We start from the raw sequence: 24,506 nt of genomic DNA, 5'->3' as shown, positions 1-24,506 counted from the left end.
GAAGTATCTCTGAGAATTCAATGTGACCATGCATTCCATACAATGATAGCAGAATCTGTAATAACCATGTTATTTCTCAGAACAAAAATCTGGAAAAGATTATGTGGACATAATGTAGCAAAAAATGAAGTTGCATGAAGTTAACTTTTTTTAAAAAAGGAGGAAAAAAAGTTAGTAATTATATATAAACTACCCATACTGCTTGCAAGGAAATACTATGTCTAGGTTGCAATTCTCAGTTAAGGCTTTTCAAAACTGATTTTTTGAGGTATTTTGCATTTGAATAACTTACATGAAACTAATAGCACAGCAGGTTATTAGGACTTTTGGAATAGTTCCTTCAGGTAGACTTGAGTGGAAGACTTGAGTCTTAAAATTCTTAAAATTTTGCTGTGAGCTCTCTTTTCTGTAACAGTAACCGTAAGTATGAAGGGGTAGAAATAATGCCTAGGGAGATAAATGTTTTCCTCCATTAAAGTCAAAGACTCCTCATTTTCAGGAAGAATATGTATGACTGTATATCCCCTTTAAATTCACAAAATAATTTTGTGTTTCTTAATGTCTTAGGAATTCAATTCTAGCGCATCTAGACACATCACTTTTTTTTTTTCCTTCTCCTGCCAACGTGTTTTTTAACTAGCAAAATGGAAACCTTAAAAATAACTGCTATAGAGAAGCAGAATTGTATTTGGCTGGTAATGGTGCTATGGGATATATCCCCTCTTAGTGGGAACAGTCACAACTCCATTAACTTCACTCCCTGTAACATATCTTTCCTAGCAGCAAAACCAAAGGGAACTAATGATTTAAAAACCATAATGTGGTAGCCTGATTAAAAAAAAAAAAAAACCACAACAAAAAACCACCTTTTCATACCTAATCAATTACATCTTCTGTTTAACAATTCATTAAAATAAAAATTAAACTGAGCACACAAACTATTTCAAATAGGGTTTAGCTTTCTCCATCCCATGTAAAGACCATCAAAGACTGTAACTAGTGGTGTCCCTCAGGGGTTGGTGTTGGGACTGATCCTCTTCAACATCTTTGTCAGTGATATGGACAGTGGAATGCAGTGCGCCTTCAGCAAGTTTACCAATAACACTAAACTATGTGGTTTGGTTGATACACTGGAGGGAAGAGATGCCATCCAGAGGGACCTTGACATGCTGAAGAGGTGGGATAATGCCAACCTCATGAAGTTCAACAGTGCAAAAGGTAAGGTCCTACACCTGGGTCAGGGCAATCCCAGGCACAGCCACAGGTTGGGCAGAGAAGTGATTCAGAGCAGCCCTGCAGAGGACTTGGGGGTGCTGCTCAATGAGAAACTGAAGATGAGCCAGCACAATAGATTGTGAATAAATCAGATCTTTTGTGCACATGTAACTCATTTGAGCCTATTCAGTCAGATATGTCCATGCATTTAAGTCACTTTAAGTATAGAACAGCCAGTATGCATATATACAATTAGGTTGCAATGAGTCCAGTTCACCTAGGATGTGTTGGAGCTGATATGCATGTATCTGTCTAGTGAAAACTGTACAGCATTCAAAACATTCAAAAATTGTGTCAAAACTGCTACTACTACCCTAGTACAATGAAGGTCCTCAGTAGCAAAAAAACCTGCAGAAGTACCCCACTGGAGGATGGCTTAGTGAAAGTCTCTAGGAATATCTAATACTCTGCTAAAAAAATAAAATAAAATTAAAAAAAGTTAAAAAAAAAGAAAAATATTTAGAAGGTTGTACTGCCTTTGCACTCCTTCCTGCATACACATACTATTCACATCTTTTTCAATAATACTAAAGACTTCTGTATTTTCTACTCAACAGAAACAGATGTCTTATGGCTTCTTAGTAAATAACCCATTAAGAAAAAACCTTGCAATTTCATTTTTCACCTTTGTAGTCCATTACCTGTAATAGCTTTTAATGTACTTTAAGCATTTTTGAGCTTCTTGGACTGAGTGAAAAGACATGCCAACAACCAGAGTGTCAAAAGGTTATTTTGGTGATACCAGCTTTGCCAAACCTTTCATTTACTGGCTCTTTACGTTATCTGTCATAGGTTAGAAATTTGACTCCTATCTGTTTAGGGTTTAAGAAGTATTTAAAGCTCAAATCAAGACCTCTTTCACATGAATTCATAGCCTGAACTCAGTATCTTGAAGAATTACCAACTGTAACAATCTCTTCGCGTATATATGCATACAAAAATGAAAACGAACAGATAAAAGTATGTTTACACAAGCAGCTGGACAGTAGAACTGTGCACAAAAATTCCTCTGTACATCAAGTGGTAACAAATGTCTTTAAAAAAGCACTTTCTCAGAGGACTCATTGAAATCAGACTAGAAACAGAATTTAAGCAAAGTTCTGGATCATTTCTTCATTGACTTTCCTAAAGGACAGCTCATCCATGCTAAACATTCCTTTGATTTGTTCATATTTATAAAATGTACTCACATGTGCTTCTATATTTATTAAGGTAAAACTGAACATGAAACTGAAACTGAACATGTGCCAGCAGTGTGCACTTGCAGCCTATTTACTGGGCTGCATCAAAAGGAGTGTGACCAAATGAGTAACTGAACATCAGCTGGAAGTATGTACTTGAAGTCCAGAAAGCCAACTGTTTACTGAGCTGCATCAAAAGAAGTGTGACCAGTAGGTTGAAGGAGGTGATCCTGCCCCTCTACTCTGCTCTCAGAAGACTCCCAATCGGAGTACTGTGTGCAGTTCTGGTGTCCTCAACATAAGAGGGACATGGAACTGTTGCAGTAAATCTAGAGCAGGGCCACGAGGATGATAAGAGGGCTGGAGCACCTCGCATATGAAGACAGGATGAGAAAGTTGGAGCTTGGAGAAGAGAAGGCTGCGTGGAGATCTCACAGCAGCCTTCCAATATCTGAAGGGGGCCTACAAGGGTGCCAGAGAGAGACTCTTCATCAGGGACTGTAGCGACATGACAAGGGGGAATGGGTTTAAACTTCAACCGGGGAAGTTCAGGTTAGATATAAGGAAGAAGTTTTTTACTGTGAGGATGGTGAGGCACTGGAACAGGTTGTCCAAAGAAGTGGTAAAAGTTCCATCACTGGCAGTGTTCAAGGGCAGGTTGGACAGAGCCTTGGGCGACATGGTCTAGTGTGAGGCATCCCTGCCCTTCATGGCAGGGGGGCCCGAACTAGATAACCTTAAGGGCCTTTAAAAACCCTAACCATTCTATGATTCTATGATTCTAAGGTGAATCAGCATGCTTGATATACATTTACACTATCTATATATTATGAAAGAATTTACTGCTCATAATACACAATGAATATCTAACTATATAGGATGACATATTATTATTAGTTCCCAACTTGATGCATGACTGCTAGCAGGAAAACACAATTCTAATTTTGGAATATTTAAATTATTTTCCATTTTGCACTAAGGATATTTCTGAATTTTAATATTCTATTTTATAAGATATTAGACGGAGTTCTCAGATTGCTCATGTCTCTACAGGGGAACATAAAATAAAAACAGAGAGAAAAACTGGGACTCTTTAACATGTGGATTTGATAAAGTTATACCTTAATTGCTGCTATCATAGTAGTCAAGAAGCAGTTACTGTTGACTGTCTGAAAATAACATAAGAAATTTCCATTAATATTATAGTTTAAAAACTCTTCTGAAATAAATAGTTCAGCTTCCTTTGAGACCATGGTGAATATTTTATATTTTGTTGTAGAAAACAGCATGCATATCTTCAACAAGAGAGTGTCCTTCCCATAACACCTCAAATAACATATTCAATTTAAAATGTAAGCATGACATTCAGGCTTCATTTGCTGTTGGTGTCAATCAAAAAAAATATAAATTGATGCAGACAGAAAATTCTAATCTGATGCCCTAGGGCCAGATCCAATAAAACACTTAAGCATCTAAATTTGGTGCTAAAGCTACTAACTTTTAGGTGTTTGTCGTCCCCCGAAGGGAATCTTGGGGTGAAGTGGACTGGGTCTTACATTCCTACAGTGTTTAGGGTAGGGATGCTAGACAGGCACCAGTTACCCAAATCAGGTACAGCAAACTGGGATCTAATGAAGTCAAAAAGTAGGACTATGATCTGTCTAAAGGCAACAGAAAATCGTGTGCAGCTTCCAGGAGCTAGGAGACAGAGAAACTCTGGCAATAGGACTATGCTATAAATTCCACTTTGCAACCCCCACATGACCAGAGTCTGGGTCATAAAGGCAAAAGTACAATGGTAAAATATGCTTCCCTCTTTTGCACAAAGGACAGTGATTAAGGATACTGCCCAGAAAAATGTGCTACAGGTTCAGTTCTTTGTTCTGCATACAAGGAATTAGGGGTGTGTGTTTAAGTCATTGATTACTTTAAACTCTTTTTTTTTTAAGCACTTCAGATCAATGAGCAAATAGAGGATGAGGATTCAGCAGTCTAGTCTTTAGGTTCTCTGCTAGTTCCTCTATTCTGTGCTATTTCCAGATTTAACAGACAGCATCACTGAAAAGCTGAATGAGTGTTTAGCCGCATAAACCCATCACTACCACACTTCTTGCACAGGCTGGGAGATCTGCAGGACCTCAGATAACAGCTGAGCATGATAAGTTATAAAATATACCTCACCAAAAATGAGGGACTATTTAAAGCAAACTCTTGGAGTCATAGAAACTTTACTTCACCTGAAAAGACTCAGAGCCTTAATTTTAACATTAAAAAAAAAATGAATGGATCTTTTCTAATATGACTTCTGCACTTCACAAACATCCTTCTTGTGAAATCTAACCTAATAAAACTAAATGTGCATCATCAAATAGTCTATAATTACAGGTTACAAAATTAGATACTTGGCTTTGATGATGGCTGTCAAGTACTTAACTAATACCATGTACTTGAACTTACTTTGTTCTTCCCAGGATCATTTGCAGTTCTACAGCCTCGTTTCAGTAAAACTGGAAAATCTGCTACCCTTTAACAAGGAAAAAATCCTGGAAATTTAGGCTAATTGATTTCTTTGGTCACACAGGCAATGACATTTTAAGTTATGCATGAACTACGGGACAGAAGTGCTCTGCAGTGTTTCCTGTAGTCCTCCCTAGTCCAGATTAGGAACCTGGCTGGACCACAGCATAACCCTTAGCAAATATAAGTTTTCTTCTCATGGAACCCAGGGAGTGGGTGGAATTTCAGATGCGTACATTTGGTCTTGCCCCATCATGAAGCTAGAACATGGCCAAGATGCACACCTGAAGTCAGCAGTTAGAAAATGTTCCCAACACCTACGGGTTAAACATGGTCTTTAATAACAGAAACTCTTCCTGGTTTCCTGCAACAAATATTGACCCAATACCTGAGACAAACTTTCCAGTTTTAATAGACAGTGAATGAGATCCATAAAACCTAATGTGATTCTTGGTGGGAGAATGACAACCTGAAATGGAAGGTGAGGTCACTCAAGACTGCACACACCAGAACCTGAGACCAGATTTTGAAGACAGTCTGAAGGCAAATTTAAAAAAACAAACAAAACTACACAAGAGATTACTGGTAGCTTGAACTCCTCTTTGCCACTAATAATAATTCTGACTGAATTTTGAATAGAAATGCATGTGATATTTGAAAGCCTGAATGCCCTCAAACTGTTATTCAGTTTGTAAGTGCCAACAAACTGTTTCTAAATATATTACATTATGTTGCATGGACTGGATAAATTAGCTCCTTTGGTTTACGTTTATAACAGTAAAATGTTATTTTCTCTCCTGTTTCCAACTCATACATCAGGTCAGAAAAATGATTCACCCCTCTGACATATGTTAAGTCTTTTCAAAATTTAGTATGTTGATCAGTTGCCTCTGATATAACTTCATTCCTTCTTTAAATTCTCCTTTGGCTGTAAAGAAATTGTTCCCTGATTTCAGATTAGTTGAGAGATTTTTTGCCTTTTCAGTTTTTTAATGGAAGAGGAGACAAGAAGAGAAAACACAGGGCCTTCTTTACCAGGCAGGATCTCCCAGGTTCAGTTAAAAGCCATTTAGTTGCAGCTAATAGATTTCTAGCAACAAAAGTGGCTTAGAAGAAAAAACAATAACGTTTAAATGCTTCATGATACTGAATTAGAACTTCTGTTTTCCTCTCTTTCTTCTGAATCAGATGATGAAGGTCATTGTGTTTCAACAACTAGAGTACCAACTCCTATATATGTTTGCATTTTTAAATATGGTTTCATTATGAATGATTTGCAGTGGTAAGCAAGAGTTGGGAAATCTTATTGCAAGCTCACAGTGACAGAAGTACATAATTACTATTTCCACAACTGTCGATAAGTTAGATCACTTGTTTTAATACAGATTAGATCAATACTAAAGTTACAAGATTGGTATGAGAGACATGATAAATGTAGTCATGACAGGAAACAATTTTTAATTTAGTATACCCTATCAATCTAGATAGCCCATGAATATTTTCCATTAATTCAGTAGGCTAGAACACAAGGGGGAAAAAAGAACGAAAAATAGAAGGTTTGACCTAAACAAGGACTGAAGAAAAAAGAGAATTCTTAGCCGTTTTACTGAGAACAGATCTTTCAAAAACGTGAACTGGCAACAAATTGGACAATACATTTGGGGTACCATCAGAAATAAACCCTTTAAAAAAATTGAATGACATGCAAAAATAGAAGCAATTCTTAAAATGTACTCCTCTTTGCAGGCTTTACCAGTCTGATTACACTTAAATTAATAACTTCAAAGGCTGAAATAAAATCATTTATGGAAATTCAAAACAAGTCTATTTGATCACATCATACTTCACAGCAGGGATACAATTTGCAGGGGCTGAGTGAGGGCGTAAGTATAAGTTGTGTGTGCAATGAACCAAACTAAATGGTTTATATAAAAGAAATGTTGTTTCCATTAATTTTTCTAGTAATCCTATTAAAAATGCCACCTGTCCAGAATGGAATTGTCTAGATTTTAATTCTTTTTCATATCTCAATGTTCAAACACAAGGCAGAGAAGGTATCATAGCCATAAAAACATGTCCCAAAATGCTTTTTTTCTGAAATCTTCATTACTGCAGCAGTTTCACCAGCTCTGTATCTATGCCTACTTATTATACCTTTTATTTTTATTCCCACTGTGCTTAAAGAATTGATTTTTCTGATAAGCCCAAAGAATATTTTTTCAATGGACTTCTCTTTAACCAAAACTCTCTTTAACCAAAACATATTTTAGTCTGTAATTCACGTATACTAAGTAAATATAACATCAAATGTACTTTTTAAAATTCCAGCACTGCCCCTCCAAAATCCCCTGTAACAATCCTGAACAGAAACTTAAATTTGAATACCAACAGAGATGAAATGGTGTCATAATCAGCATAAGTGCATGTGGACTATTCACCTAGATCAAACACTTTGGTCATATACTCAATTAAATTTAAATCCCATTATATAATGTGTACCAGCCTCATTTTATGCAATTGCCTAATTTAATGGCTTGGTATTAGCCTTTTTCCTTTTTGCACACATGGACTAATTTTCACGGTGCTCAGTCCCTTTGGGAAGTAGGTCATTAAAGTCAACTGGATAGAGACAGAAACTTAAAACCTAAACAGTATTGTAGAAGGGTCGGCAACACAGCAGTAAGGTAAAACTTTTTCACTCATCCTTCTTTGTAATATTTATGAAAATCCTCCTCATTTAAATATTGTTCATTAATCTCAAGGACTACAAAGCAGAAGAATCAAGGAAGCTATCATCCTGTTATAATTTAATCTGTGAAACAAAAAGCAAACAAGCAAACAAGCAAAAGATCCCAATTTAAAAAAATAAAAATCACAATTATAATACTATATAGCTGTTGAGACAATACTTGTTTTACACTGAAACAGCAGAATAATGATACTCGTATTACCTTTCTCAATGTGTATTCTTTTTGTCTCATGTCCCACGTCATGACCAGCCAGATCACCCTCCTTAGGTCCAGGCAGGACATTAGGTGACAAACCCATCAGCATTTGGTTCATAGATAGCCCGTTCTGATGGACAGATGCTAGACACAAATGCAGGCAGAAAGAAAATCAGCCGTTATATTAACAATACACTTTTCTACTTATTTTATATAGTTTTCCTCTTAATTATACAAGAATTCTAACAATCACAAAGTTACTTAATTTGTGCTATCAGTATCCACAAAGCAAGAGAGTTTCTTCCTGTTACTTCTTGTTTAAAGCAGTTAACTTTAAAAAGAAGAGTTCAGTATCTTTGGACAAAGTTGGATACTTAAAAGTATCTTCTTGTTTATTTAACAAGAACTGAAATGCAAAATGAAGCAAGCTTGAAACAACAAAAGGTTCTATGTGAGTTATTTACTTTTTTTAGTTAGTTAGGTGTAAAAAAAATGTCATATATCAGTATTCCCAGTATGCAGTTCCTAACTTCCCCAGATAAAGCATTGTGGCCTTCCAGGTGATAAACACTGTTTTTCAAAATATACAGTGCAACAGTAGGATTGCTTATTCGCTCATCAAAAAGCATGACAAGTTCTTTCCAACAGTTCTCAAGCAGACCTTCATGACTCTCAAACACAACTCAGAAATCCATATAAGGTGGTTTATATCCCTATGCTTTTATCCTGAAAAACTGTATTTGCAAGAGATTTATGCTACTTTTAGTAAAGCATTTCTTTATATGCAACCCTTATTTCTGTAGCCTACATTTTACTCTTGCTGGCACCACAAACGATGTACTTAAGGTGTGATGTTAACCATCAGATAAGAGAGAGAAAGAGCTGTTTTATAAATAAGTAAGTTACTGAAATGACCCAGTATTTAAGGAACTCTGTTATGTTCACATTGGAATAAACAACCTGCAAAGGTCTGACTCCTCTCTGTTGGTAAGTAAGCAGAGTAAGCTGAATTTGTTAAAGTGTCATACATTAGGAAAAGCAGTATCTCTCTATTTAACTTATTTAATTATTTAACAGAACAATGGAAAAAGTCTTCAATGTTTGGTGTTGGGGTTTTTTTATTTTTTGATTTTTTGTTGGTTTTTTTTTTTAATATGATCAAAAATTAAAAAAACCCCTAAACTACAAATCCAGGTTTATAATATTTTTTTCCAGAACTTTGCTTAAGAATTCTGTGGTCGGTTGACCCTGGCTGGATGTCAGGTACCCACCAAAGCCACTCTGTTGCTTCCCTCCCCAAGAGAGAGAGAAAATATAACAAAAGGCTCATGGGTCAAGCCTGGGGAAATAGTTAGGTCACAATATATGGGATGCCAGTTTAATCTGCAATATGAATTGTCGAAGTGATAAGAAAACAGAATTTTCAGCTTGTCATGGTCAGGCCTCATTTCTTTTCTTTGGTAAGTCATTTTTCATCACATAGTAATGAAAGATCTTTCATCAGAAGGTCAATGAAGAGTCAGCTTCCCAAGTCTGTGGAGAGCCTGAAAAGGAGCAGTCTAAAAGACGCATGTACTGCTTTCTAATCAACATGACTATGTATTTCATATGGGTTTTTCATGGCCTTCTATCTGCATGCCAAATCCTCTAGTTACACCTACTAGCAAATTCCACTGTGGGAAGATGCCCTGAAAGCACAAAAACCTGCATTGGAGCAATAGTAAAAGGAACAGACAAGTGCAATATGAATTACATAAATATCCATAAAATGTGTATACAACCTTGATTTCCAAGCTCTTGCACTGCAGTATCATAGAACTCAGGGCCTTTGCCATGTAATTTACATCCTGTACTTGGAGCCTTGATAAAAATGGTATCATTCTGAGACACTATGGTTTAATTTCACTCCATCCCTTGTGAGCTATGAGGTGACAATTCTCTCTGTTATCAGATTTCTCGCCATTCCAAATTTTTATATTAAAAAAAATCATGAAGCACACACATTTTTTAATTGATTTAACCTAATTCTTCTCTTTGCTAAGCAATTCTACCATGTAAAATGTTGCTATGAAGTCAGATTCAATTTAGAAATCAAACCACAGTAACCAGATTAAATAAAACTCAATTTCTTTAAAGTATGTTTACACTATATGTTCAGTTCTAAAACTAATCTAGCAAATTGCTTCTCAGCTGCAATTCTGTATATCATAGCTCATATCTTTATGTTTAATATGACACGATGGCAGTTTATACCAGTACCCGTTAATGTAGCATCAGATATTATGATACTGTAAACTGGGGAACATGATGTTGGGAGATAGTTATTGCAGCTGAACTTCTGAACATTATACATTTGAGATCTATTTAAGACGAGGGCATTTTGATTAGAAAAACCAGCTGCACCTAATCAAATTTGAAGTGGTGACAAGGAGAAGAATGTGACCTACGGATTCTGTCTGAAGAGCTCTCAGTCCGTGCAGGAGAGCTGGACACACTGCTGCTTCGATGAGAGGAAGGATGGCTGCCAGGTCTTCGGCCTTCTTCAAGAGAAGGAGCAGGAGAAGGGCTATCTGGAACACGTTCCTAGATCCCACAAAAAATAATTACAGAAAGAAAAAAAAAAAGGCATGTTAAAATAAAACTCTGTTTCCACTTCCCTAAAATATATCTCCCTTCTAAATGACAACCTATTCTTTCCTCTGTGAGATGTCCAGGATTTGCAGTGTATTCTCAAAGGCAACTCTGCGATTTTAGGATGCTAGACCTTACGTTTTAGTATGCAGTGTGAGCACTGCTCATCCTGTCAGGCTTTTAAACTGATTTCTGGACTACTTATAAAAATAAGGGGTTTGTTTTGGCCCTTTTTTTCTCTCCCTCCCCGCACCCCCCCTCCCCCCCGCCTTCTATCAGCATGCTGTTGAATTGGAATATACATTTTGGCTTATAGACTTCAGCTTTATTTTTGTAAATAAATAAAGACCAGACACTGTTGTGACTGTTACAGTTTATGCTGAATTTTACTCCACATTTTAATTTCAAAGGGACTTCTTGAGCAACTATATCTTATGGAACTGCTATGGATCATAAAGAAAATATGATCTCCCTACTGAACCTATACCAGTAACTGATGGAAGTTCAAATACCAGCTTATACCATGAAAAGCAAACCTGAAATGAACCACACTTTTTGTAAGAGTGTGGCCATATCACTGGCCATATCACTATTTCAAAATAGGGAATAAACACCCATTCATGGTTTTCTCCCCAGGGGAATGCCTGGCATGGTAGCCAGGAGGAGCTATGATGCACTTCAAGATGCTCCTTGATTCTGACAGTTAGAGCATGAGGACTGTGATGGTTTGAAGTCCATTTCTGTTATGTGAGGACCATCAGTATGTAGCAGATAGAAATATCTGACATTTACACTGATCTTTCTTTGACAGAAACAATAAACAAAGGGAGCTGAGTGCAGAACAGTCCTTTCTATAAAATTCTCTGTCTTTCTCTGCAGCTTCCTTTTTCTTGCTCATAGCTCCCAAGGCTCCATGACAGTGCTAAAATGTGTGAGTTAGGTCGGTTTGGTCGAAGAGTGATAAAAATAAACGCTTATGATGGAAATCTATTGGAGGGACTGAAAATGTTTTGTTGGGTTTTTTTTTATAATTGAAATACTGACTCCTAGTGAAAAAAATACCCAACCAGCCCAAACCAAAATCAACAAACAAGCCAACAACTTGTATACACTCAACTCACTAAAAGCTTTCAGTAATGAAATCATACTGAAAGTATGTGTTCATACATAATCGTATATGTTCAATAACACATATGAAACCTTGGTGCTGCAAATGCCTAAAAGTTTTCCTGAGAAGAGCATCACATTCCTCACACAGCCAATTGCTTTTGCAGCAGTCATTATTTTTCATGCACAGTAGCTAGACGAATATTTATTTCTCTGAATGCATTCTATGAAACTTACCAATATGACCGTCTATAGTGATCAATAAATTTGTTCCAGGTAAGCTTCATAATAAATATTTGCTAAACTTGAAATTCTGATTGCGAGTGGATACTGCGGGCCTATTGACGGAGTGGGAGAAGACCTTTCAGAGCAATGTTTCAAGACATTCAAGTGGATACCACTCTAATAGTCTCAGGGTTTTTAAGTCAAAAACATTGATGAGTATAGTTTAACTGCATCATAGCTCTAGGCTTATTATGACTTCAATTGTATTTATATGTCCATGAACTGGGTATTCAAGAGGAGGATTATAATGCAGATATTTTCAGAATGTAGAAGATTTATTTCTTTAGATTTAGGAGGATTTAAGCATGCACAGTGTACAGATTTGGTATAAATTGGAACATGGCATATTTAATCATTCATTTAATACATAATTTCACTGTTTGGCACAAAATGTATTGTTCTTAGAAGGGTTTCATTAAAATGAAATCCAGTGAGTGCATAAGATGTGAATAGAGAGCTGCAGAGTAAATTAATTTATTTAAACAGCTTAATTTGTTTATCCTATTTATTTATGTGTGCTTTTACAGCACATATTATGAGATGGAGAGAGGAAAACAAATGCATAAGACAACAAAATATAATTACTGCACAAAAAAAATAAATAATGAGGTTTTTTTCATATATAACATGACATAGCAGACAAACTCTATGAGAAAACTCTACATATCGGCTTTATCAATTCATTTGTAAAATACCCTTTAACCCTAACAAAACATGGGACTGAACTAAGCAGGAATTTAGAATAAATTAATTTACCAGTTTAACTCATTTTTTTATATCCTTGCTTCGTAACTCCACAATCAATACTATAGTCTATAGCAATTTTTTGTCTTTATCAAAACTAAATGCAATAATAAATGGAAATGCTATTAAAAATTAATTGAAATACTCTGTAGCTCTGAAAAGTCATCATGATAAACTAATGGAACTAGAATATCAATATAAGCTGCCTTTCTTCCTAGAGATTTTGTGTAGAAAAGATGGATTTTGTCTGTGGTAAAATATTACCATCACATTTAGACTTCATTTCAAAATTTTCAAAAAAGGAAATGTGCAAAATTATGATCAATAAAGACGTCAGATGGTAAGAGCTATTTTGTGACTTCTGCAAAATGCCATTTTTATACAGGTAAGTCTAGATGATGTAGCAAAGAAACAGAATTTACTGCATTATAATGCTGACAACAGTTATCACCTAGGATACTGTCCACTGTCCAGTATTTTTCCTAACACTTGTCTACTTCCAGGACAAACTTAATTCCACTTAATTAAAGATACCTCTAGAGAATCTGCTGTTGGCTTGTACTGTAGTCTCATTGTTCTAACTTGTACTGTAGGCTCATTATCTCCCAACACATAAGTAAAGAGAGAGAGAGAAATAGATAAAATCTGAGTGATTTCGCTAAAATTAAGCATGAGGAGAAAACTGTGCAGGGTTCAGTTTGAAATCAACACATATGAATGTCAGCATCTAAATGTAGTTTTGAGACATGAGCTACAGATGAAATTTCAGGTACACCTGTACCTGGGATGCTACATGAGGGAGCCCATCTTGAAGGTAAGCTGTCTCCCATTTCAGTCAACTGAGATAATAAAGTCAATGAAGCCTCCTCCAAAACCAGATACCTACCGCTCAATTCAGGTGGTCACATTTGAGCCATCTGAGCCACTGAAGGGATTGGAGATGTCCATACCAAGTTGACAGACAAGACCTTATAAAAGATCTGCTGCCTTCTGGAGAGACAGCAGGGTGCCAAAAACAATATCCCTGCACTTCCTGGTTGATGAGCTGAATAGCTCCCAAAACTCTATTGCCAATATTTAATAGAAAACAAGAAATACAGAATTATTTATTGCTTGCAAAACATAATCATAGAATCATAGAATAGTTAGGGTTGGAAAGGACCTTAAGATCATCTACTTCCAACCTCCCTGCCATGAGCACGGACACCACACACTAAACTATGTCGCCCAAGGCTCTGAATCCTCATTAGCTAGCATTTTTCTCAATTTTTTGCTTTCCTATTTGTTTCTACAAGTACTCGCAAGTAAAAAGTAATATGAACCATTTTAGCCATTTAACATATGGTTGACCAACTTTTCAAAATTGGTAAGACTCTCAATGAGGAATCATAACTGGAGGCTTTATTAAGCAATGGACAACACACTCTTAAGCGCCAAATTTAATGCACTCCTTATCTTGGTGCTCTTTACAACCAGAATCAAACCATGAATCCTACGCATTTAAGAATCTGACATTTAACTCCTCCAAAAAATGCTCCTACCATATATGAAACTCTCACTCTAATGAGCTGCAGTGCCCTTTCCCATACTCTTACTTCACTGACATTACGTTACACACCTTCAATATCAAGTCCATTTCATAAATAACCGGATTTTTTCCTTGACACTGGGCATTTTTTATTAGTACTATTTTGCAAAGAACAAGTAAAAGACTTTAACTGTTAGAGATTTTAACTTATGAGAGTGAAGTTGTCTCCTGAATTAGCAATCACTCCAATTTAGTTCGAGAGTATCTGGTATCATTCACAACATAACACTGTCTCAGCCTCTCCAAGTAAAATGGAAGTATGTATTTCTACATCTCTCAAACAGCTCTTTGCAGAGATTCAAAAACCGTACTGTAAGATCTCATTCCAAAAGTTCCTTTTAAGTAACTTCCTACTAAGATTTATTTTAATATATTAGTAATAGTATCCAGAAGCTCGTATTTTCTTCCCTGTATTATATATGCCATTTTCTTCTTACCAGGTCACAAAAATAGTTATCCAATATTAGGTTGGGGCTTTTTTTGACTCTTTTCTTTCTGCTTCAGCAAAATACTTTCATTGTTTGAAAAGTGCATTACCAAAAGTCTTCCTTAAAAATATACGAAAACATATAGTTGATGGAGTTCAGCTGTTGGTCCTTGTATCACTATTGAAAAGAAGACGTTTCAGATAATATGTGTAGGATTAATCCTTCTGTTCCTAAGAAGACAGACAAGGCAGTAATATCTCTTAGGTTCTCACCACCTCAGTTTTTCCACAAACATTCTTCATTCTTTGCCATTCCTGTTACTTAAAGACAACATCTCAGAATCTTTCTGAAAAAGCTGGACTATGCATACTTCCAACAACTGGTTTTGCATGCACAGCCTTCATGTCTCAGCTTTCTCCTTTATTCTAGTTTCTCTGTAAGACACATCTCTCGGGCTTAGGCATCCTTTAATTTTAGTCATGAACTGAGCTCTAGACATGCGACTAAATACACCTGTAGAGGTATACTGCCTTTAAAACTATTTGGCTGTCTTCATGCTCTCCAGTCCTGAACAAACTCCTTCAAGAACGTTTGTGCTTCAAGTCATTGAAGAGCAGAGGACAAAATAACATATTTTCAGCAACATACTTTTCAATGGTACAGGTAACTTCATACTGGGGAAAGGATAGATGACACATGCTGTTTCATACACTATTAATTAGAAAAAAAAAAAGTAAAAAGTGTTTCATCAGAAAGAGGTTTATATTATTCCGACCTTTCTGGGAAGACACCTGGCTTCCAAACCTTTTTGTAGTAAAATTATAATAATGTCTTTCACAATGATGAAAACACAGACTTCTTACTCTTCAGTTCCTTACTGACCTATTTTGAACTTATGTGAGAAGTATTCCAGGAATGGCTTTCTTGTAGAATGGCATACTTATTTAAATGACATTATATTAGTTGAATGAGTGAAAGAAATGAATTACATGGGTATCTTTTGTATTCCCTCCAAGAGGATATTTTGCTTTTACAGTTTCATTTTTCTTTCAGCTTTAGTCTAAACGACTATGAGACTCCAAATTAAGGTTTAGTCCTAATAATTACAAGTTATTTTGGACCTACTTCTTTTTTTGTATGTATCCTTTCAACTGAATTAATAAATTATATTTTGCCTTCTAAGTGAGTATTTCATCTAACAAACAAAATACTCTTCCAAGGTATACAAAAAATCACCCATGCAACGTGCAAACACATAGACATGCAAAAAACCTCTCCAAATTGAATTAGTAATTTCTTATTGGCAAGTTGGACAGACTTTTCCTGTGCTTTCCTGCTTTTTGTGTCCTTTTTTGAAAATTTAGTCTTACTTGAAAAACAACCATTCAAGCTCAAGAAGCACCACTAGGAATTCACCCCTCAAAGTGAATCCAAACTGTACATCCATCCAAACAATAAGAATTCATCTGAATGCATGCCACTATCCATACTAAAAAAGTCTACATCTGAGCTAGTCACTCTATGTTCATTTTTTACCCACACATTTACATTTCCAACGTACAACTCACCTGACTCTAAAGGAGCTATCTAAAATACGTCCAATGAATTGCACCCTAGAAGACAGCAAAATGAATCCCATCCCTCGTACGTGGCCCCATGGCCATTTGGCATCAAATTAATCTTACACCACATTTATAGTTCACTCTTATACATGTGAATATGCAAATTGCCAAACAGAAAAATTTGTATTACTTTCTCTGTGTCAGGTATTATCTTCAGATATCTATTTTACATGACACAAATTAATTCATGTGAGCATATGGCTGCTATTAGGTTCAAACTGCACCTCAGAAACATGCATGTTAAAACAAATACTAGGATTCCATATTATTAAAAAGAAGACATTATTCTAAATCACAACCTACCAGATACACAGTTACAGTCCTCTAAGCCCATTAAAAAAACAAAAACCAAACCTGTATTAAAAGTTAAAATACATAATTTTGATCATATAGATATTACTAATTTATAAGGTGGACCAGATTAGACGGAGTCTTGGGTGACCTGGTTTAGTGCGTGGTGTCCCTGCCCATGGCAGGGGTGTTGGAACTAGATGATCTTAAGGTCCTTTCCAGCCCTAACTATTCTATGATTCTATGATTAAGCCATAATAAAGGAGTTCAGCTACACTTTCGCCTAAGATCTTCTCATGCTAAAGGAAGAATAAGAAGTGTGTATATACATATTTATATTAACATTTTTATAAAAATAGAAAGTTATTCTAACCTGCAGATTTTCTCTGCTATGTTCAAGTTCATATAAATAGTTTTAAGATTCATATTTTCTGCTGTCTTGATAAAAATAAAATGAAGTATTAATTTGCTTTATAATATGCTTCAAACTTTACGTGTATCATAATTTTCACATTTGCTTTCCCAACACGTAAAAGTAGATATTTTAGGAGCTGACAGTCTTATTTTTATTCTAGAATACTTATTGTAATGACTTCTTACTATTTAAATATTTTATATTAAATTAAATATCTCCTTATATGAAGAAGAAAACTTAGCTTTACTTTATGTATCAGACAACGAGGACATGAAAATAGCTTTCCTTTCCATGCACTTTTGCATAATATATTTTTCTGTGCAGTCAAGACAAACACTTTCAACTAATGTCAAAATTTCTGTTCTGAATGAACAAATGTCTCTTGAAATAATAGGTTACCTGAAATGTCAGGCATTTTTCAGGTTAGGCATCTAAAAAGGGCATTTCTGGTAATTTAGGATAGAAATAATTTTGTTCTTATTTCCCTTCTGTAAAATGTATATAACATACCCAGCTTCATAAGAATGGTGCAAATATGTTTCCACCACTGTTTACATAATACTATTCCTGTAAGGCACAGAAGTGTCCGCAGAAAACTTTTGCATTCAACACAGGATTCAGATCAGATTAAGTTAAAGAAAGACAACCGGGCCAGACATTAACTTAAAAAAAAATAATATATATATACGGAATAACTAACCATTCACTGAATAAGGTAGCGGTTCTGCAGGAAAATACAATATGTGATGGTGAAATTAAAATTACACTGTACTATATGCATGGAATGCTGTTACATTAAGGTTGTAGAGGCATTCTGGTATTTCTTAATGTTAGTCTTATGTATTTTGAAATTCAGTGATGGTCCTTTAACATAGGCTTAGGATGTAATTTTACTCAATGCATGAAGACACTCATCAAATCATTTTACAGTAACATCTGAAATACTGATAATCCTGGCAGTTTTCTCAAGTTTATAGTACAGGAAAATTCTGCTTCATTGGTAATAGCAGCAAAGCAGAAGGGTTTTCTTTCCAGGATTTCTAATTGTACTTTCAAGGTGCTTCCTACAGGACTGAATGCCAGACAATTTTGAAAAATACTTTATCTAATCCTGTAACAAAAGTTGTCATTTCTGTAAGTTATCAGTAAACTCTTCTACACTGAAATATCTTTTGATGGTCAGTATCTTTTGGTTTTAAAAGTCTGCACTAAACATAAGGCTGCTCACACAGCAGTTACAGAAGACTTAAGCTGAAACTTCTGGAATCCCTTTGCTGCCCACCCCCTCCAAGAAATCAACTTGCTCATTTTCCTCTTTGAGTCTGCTTCCTTTCAGGTCGACTCTCTGAACTTGCTCACCAACATTCTGATATGAGACATTGAAATGTAGTCTGCTCTGTTGTTTCTGTATGGCATTGTCATATTTATTCTCTCTGGCTATTAATTGGATCTTTTGGCAACAATTACAGGTGAAATTACAGGTGAATTATAGGAATGACAAATTATAGGAACACACACTGCCTATGAAAAATGAAAAAGTGAATGAATGTTTAAATAAAAATTTGTGTCAGAATATACCTATAAAATGAGTTATTTTAAAAAAAATTGTCAGCAGCTACCTTGGTTAAATAAATTAATAGCTAATTTCAGTCTTGTGCCAGTATTTATCCTTGGATGGAGTTTACCACCTGCTTTGGGCTGCATTCCCAAGCAACCTGACTCCACGAAGCCCTGGGCTGGGAGTGCCAGGGGCCCACTGCCAGCCTCACACTATCCGTGGGCTGCAGCCTTGGTCACAGGGCTTGAACTCTCTCTTCGAAGCTCAAATTTCTGCTGTCAGATAACAGGAACATGTATACACACATAGAAAAAGTTATAAACAAGTATAATGCAACCAGCACTGTGATATATTTAGAGAATTAGCAAAATTTAGCCTCACATATTTAATATACAGTCGAAAACTATTGTGTTACTGGCCATTTTTTCAGCTGGAGGTATTGTTTTCTTCTGCTTTACTCTTAATTCTTTCTGTAAGTATTAGTAACATTGTATGGATAAAGTGTAATTTTTATTCTGGCACATTGTTCTAAACTTTAAAAGTTGTTATTAATATGAGGTATGTCCTTCATATTTTCACATATCTTTGTGCTGTGTGAAAAAAGTGATGTAGTGAAACCGCTAACAAGATGAGCCTTTGAAACCATGGGCAGGTGATGAAAGCCACCTCATGTCTGAAGCATCCCCAGGTCACAGCTGTCACAGTCACTGCAATTCATTGCTGTCACAGTCTGCTGTCCCTGCTTGTTGTTGCTCTCCTCTTATTCATCCAACTCATATATCTAAACATTCTATTACAGAAAGACATCTAATGTTCATGTCATGTTTGAAAGGGCACAACACTCCTCTGAAATATAATTCTGAAGATTTTAGAGCTCAGAGTTCATTGCCAAATCTAAGCGTTCCTTTGTAAGGCCTCCCTTGTAATTTTTTCTTTGTCTCATCTCCTGAACACAGCAGGATAAAATGTTTGGTTAGTACATGATCTCAGCTTTATTCCAACTTCTAATCATGAAGAAATGAAATATTGCCTGGTAACAGAAAAGCATTTGAAGCTTTGTAAGTTTAAAGATAACAGCGCTGTGAACTCAGTGAATTGGAAGGAAAGGTCAGCAAGTCATCTACTGTGGCACTGTTCAGAAAGGCAATTCTATTCAATGGTCCAGACTATTTATAATACGAAGACTCAGATTTTCTAAGACTTAATTTTGGGTTTTATTACTTAATTAGATAAGGTTACTATTGATTTAATTTTAAGAGTAGATATTTCTCAGAGGTCTTCTAACTTTCAAGCAGAGTTTAAACTTATAAAGATCTTGTACTCTAATTTCAAATCTATACTATCATTTCACTATGAACTCCAACATGAGTGATTCACAAACTTTTCAAATCAACTTGTGGACACATTATCACTGAGGTAAAACGTATCAGTAAAATTAGGCTTAAAAAATGAGCCAGAAGATAAGGAAAACAAAACCAAAAAGTCTAAAAATGGAGCAGTAAAATAAAGGAAGAATTGATTCTAATAAATGGTTTTGTGAAAGAGAACAACCACGCTATTTATCCATTCCTGTAAAAATAAAGAAAAAAGGTTTGACCTTCTCACTTACAGCTATTCTAAGATATTTATTTTGATTGTGATACAAGTTATTATTCATAAACTTTACATTGCCAGTGCAAGGTTCAAAATGTATGCTGATTAGAGTTTCCTACTCAACTACTCAGTGTACATAATTCAAGAGACACTAAGATCACAGCCTCTGACTACACCTAGAGATGAACAGGTAAATTGCCAGTGACATTATGTCCATGCCCATGGGACAAAAATTCCCTTAACAATGACCTCATGCTTTTATGTTGCTGAGGTTTATGCTTCAATCCTGTTCAGTATTAAAAAATAGGAGCATAATTACTTGGCCGTGCTCTCTCTATCCACATGACCATACGAATCTACCACAGGCAAAACGGAGCACATAAATCTAGACATGTGTTGCATTGTAAAGGGGCTGAAGGAAAGAGTAGGAAAGTCCTGTAAGTTCCTTAGCTTACAGTATTATTGAAATATCTATGTGCTGCAAGATATTACAATTAGAAGTGAGTTTTGGATGACACATTGACACTTGTGTTTATGTATTTATCTGCAGTGCAAATGTATTGTGGGCAATATCCCACAGGCCTTGACTGAAGTCACAGAAGCACTTAGGTAGTGTCTCCATGAGCTTCTACCTTAAATGTCCCAAAATTCCAACTTAATCATGCAAACTTCAAAAAATGTGTATTTCACCCTTGAGTGAGCACACCTTCTTATATAGAACTTAGATTAATTTGGTCATTCACAAACACTTCACTGTAAATCCACATCTTTTTAACTTATGGTTATGTGCAAACCAGACTGGAACACAAAACCTGGTTTGTTAAATAACTTGCACAAGATGTTATACGAGGAGTTGTGCAAAACTTGGCATCAATAATGAAGATTTAATTAGCATGAATACAGGATAGTTGAATTTTCAGAAATGGCAAACATAAACAGTTTTATTATTATATTACTAATACAAACAAATGCTTAAATAAGGAAGATTTGGAAAAAAAATAAATAGCAATTTCCAGTTACAAAGTGCTGCCAAATTGTTTCAAACAGAAACCCAAAATTTCTAGGTACTTTCAAAATCTTCACCTAGATTATAATGAAACTATCATTCCAACTAGATGAACTTGCTGAGAAGTTAAGCAACTCTTGGATAAGTAAAGTTTTCTGATATGGCACTGCCTATGGTTAAAATAACATGCACGGTTACACAGTGACAGAATCTCCCTTTTAAAGTCCAATACTTTTAAGCATACTAGACAGGTTTGACTCTATGAGACAGAAGTACTTCTCAGTTAAGTGCTTCCTGCATCTAGCAAAAGTCTTATAATGGAGTGAGATCTGTAAACATACCAGGACCTGCCTTTGACAAAAGGAAGCCTGTTTTACTTAGCTTAGGAGCTATGCTGTATTTCAGCTGTACCTGATTTTGGTAACCAGAGACAAAGATCAGGGGTCACATTGGGGTACGCTCCCATAGACTTATTTAAATGTAGGCCACAGTAGCTTAGGCAACTTTAATAGATAGAACTAGCTTGTAAATCAACTTTACAAGCTAAAAGTCGGCTTGTCAAAGTTTAAAAACAGAAGGCTACTGATGCTTGTGAAGGTCAAATTTTGTACACATACATGAAATCAAACAGCTCGCAGAAAATGAGGAAAGGAAAACAGCAGAAAAAACACTGAAGAAAAAGTTTTGTTGCCACAGTAATTCATACTTGTTGGGTGTCATTTAGCATGTGCTCCATCCCAATCTTCTTTGTTTAGGTAACTTTTTAATGTCAGTGGTCACCATTAAAAAGGGTGTCCAAATCACCATGTAATCGATCAGTAAGCAGCAGAATGTTTGTATTCCCAAGATATGGGCAAGATGGACATTAGAGTGGAATCCAGTCTTGCTGACATAGCACCTAATGGAAGAATTGTTCTCAAATCAATGTCTTAGTTCCTCATGTCATCAAAGGTGAGAAAGGGATGCCACTGAAGGCCTCCAGAGAAGATCTTATATATGAAAGTGCAGGTATTTTAATTAGGTCATCAGACCATATTCTTTTAGGTCAACAGCATCACAGATTTCTTGACTTTTAACTGAATGGTTATTTATGATTCTGGGCTAAACTCAGGACAGCTTGTTAGGTTAAAGAGAACAGGAGCACAAGCATATTGAATGTCTTAATAAAGTCAGACCTCTTCACTCTGGTTAAAATATGATGAACTTCAAAACCTTGGCAACTTTTGATTTGAAGGTCCCTGAGATTTTAAGTTTACCCATTTTTTGTCAATGAAATTGCATTAATGGACAGATTTCCAATGTAGCCCTAAAATATCAATAACCTTGCCTTTGCATGTCTATTTCTAACATATGAATGTTAACTAAAAGCACAAAAGTTTGTGTACTTTCTGTATCTCATTATAAATTATAAATATCCAGTGGTAAGGGGGAAATGCCTTTAAAATGAAAATGGAACATCTCCATTCAGAAGATTCCGTGCCTCTGCTAAATACCTCTTTAACCAGATTGATTTAGTTACAGTTAGCAAACAAAACCTAAAATGGGTAGACAATTTCAGATGTTACATATTTTTGAGATATCTTTACAATACTACAGTTCTGACCTATAGACCACTGGGTCTGTTCTGTGCAACTTCATTCCATTCTGTTCTAGGATTTAGTGATTTAGGTTTTGCAGAGGTAAAGTATCAAGCCTCTCAGCCTTCTTGAGATAATATGCAGCATTTCAGTTCAAATGCTTAGATTTAAAAGTTGGAAAAAGAGTCCCTTCTAATTTAAGAAGAAGTAATTTGATATCTTGAGGAACACTGCCATTAGACCACAGCCTATGAAATACAAGAAACCAGAGAGCTCTATATATGTATTTTACACATACATAGTATGTATATGTTTGGTATGAAAATGCTTCAGCTTAAATACTGTTTTAATACTGATGTATAGAGTGAAAGGAGAACTGAGAAGATAACACTGGCCACCAGCAGCCTGTTCCCAGAGCCACAAGAGTTGGGTTTCTCGTATAGACTGACTTTATGACTTACCTTATAGCATTTGACAACTACCCATCTTTATAAAACTTAACAGCTGTAAGTGTGCTAGAATTTTGCAGGTGTGTTTGGGATGGTTTTTTTATGTAGTTACCTTAATAACAGATGTTTCAACTCTGGATGGAGGACTCTGCACTTGTGCTGCTGCTGCCATGTTGGCAATGGTACTAAGATGATTCATCTGGCTCATTGCCATCGTGACAGATGCTGGAGGTAGGCTCACGGGAATTAATGGGTGGGGCATCATCATAAAAGGAAGTTCCAATCCTGATGGGAAAAAAAAGAAAGGAAATAGGTTTATACGTTTTTTTTAAAACATCATCTCTTTTTTTGTCCTGATGGACAATACTCAAGTGACGGTTGACAAGATGGTTCACGTTGCAGGACAAAGCAGCTGTATGTCAGTTCTCTTCCAGAATATGCATGGATAAATCACTAACAATGGTAGACTGCTTCTAGCTACAAGGATAGGCAATTAGACCTCTTTGTTTGTTTGTATCACTGTAATGTATATCATTGCTAAGCAATGGCCTTTTATTTTCCGGATTTTTGTTTGGTTTGTTGTTTTTTTTTTATATCTGCTGCAAGGTGCCTTAGTAAAGCATTATTATGCCACTGATGCACAGGTTAGCAGTTATTTTAAGTATCAATTTTATTGCATATGTATTTGTTCTTTATTGTCTCCGCTTCCCCTGTTTAATACTTTAAAAGAAGTATTCCAGTATTCCCCACATCTTTGATTTTTCACAGCCTATTTATATGAACACAAAATAAAGACAGGAAGAGGAAAACTGCTGATGTTAGTGCTGAAAGATGTCAACCCGTACCATTTGGCAGAAGGTGATTCTGTTGAAGAGGGTTGAGAGGATGGCTAACTGGAACATTATGCTGTCCAGGCAAGCTGGGGTGGTTAACAGAAGCCTGTGATCCTTGGGTGGGGGGAGACTGAAGTTTTTCTTTATCCCAAGAACCATCACTGCTGCCTGTGGGGAATGAATATATATTATTTGGATGAAGGAGGACTTCAAATTTTCAATTTCTGAATTTGGAAGCAAGGTCAGCAATCTAACCTTTTTTGCAAGTGGCAATTTATTTATTATATTTTTTTTCTTCTTTTAGTATGTGGCTTGGGGGAAGGACTTTTGGTTTTTTTTCCCTGCCCTCTGAAAAAAGATACGTAGGATAACTTTTTAAAGTTAAGAGTTAGAAGACAAGCCTAAAAGTATTATAGTTGTGCTCATTTACATGAAGTTTCTGCTTGTTGTATACTTTACAT

General features: G+C 35.8%; 1 protein-coding gene across 1 annotated transcript in view; it reads right to left on the bottom strand.

The window, feature by feature from the left end:
- LOC104406169 (dachshund homolog 1) overlaps positions 1-24,213 on the bottom strand; it is a gene marked incomplete at its 5' end in the record, with an annotated part of 87,774 nt that extends 63,561 nt beyond the window's left edge. Inside the window, 4 exons of the mRNA XM_010015085.1 lie at positions 7,925-8,062; positions 10,366-10,501; positions 23,325-23,497; positions 24,058-24,213. Coding sequence (XP_010013387.1) covers positions 7,925-8,062; positions 10,366-10,501; positions 23,325-23,497; positions 24,058-24,213 — 603 coding nt within the window. The remainder of the gene's footprint in view (positions 1-7,924; positions 8,063-10,365; positions 10,502-23,324; positions 23,498-24,057) is intronic.
- Positions 24,214-24,506: the final 293 nt, after the last annotated feature.

Source organism: Nestor notabilis, unplaced genomic scaffold (assembly GCF_000696875.1).
Source record: "Nestor notabilis isolate BGI_N333 unplaced genomic scaffold, ASM69687v1 scaffold5505, whole genome shotgun sequence".
Lineage (NCBI taxonomy): Eukaryota > Metazoa > Chordata > Aves > Psittaciformes > Psittacidae > Nestor > Nestor notabilis.
Note: the sequence above shows the minus strand (reverse complement) of the source record. Positions and strands in the feature narration are given on the sequence as shown.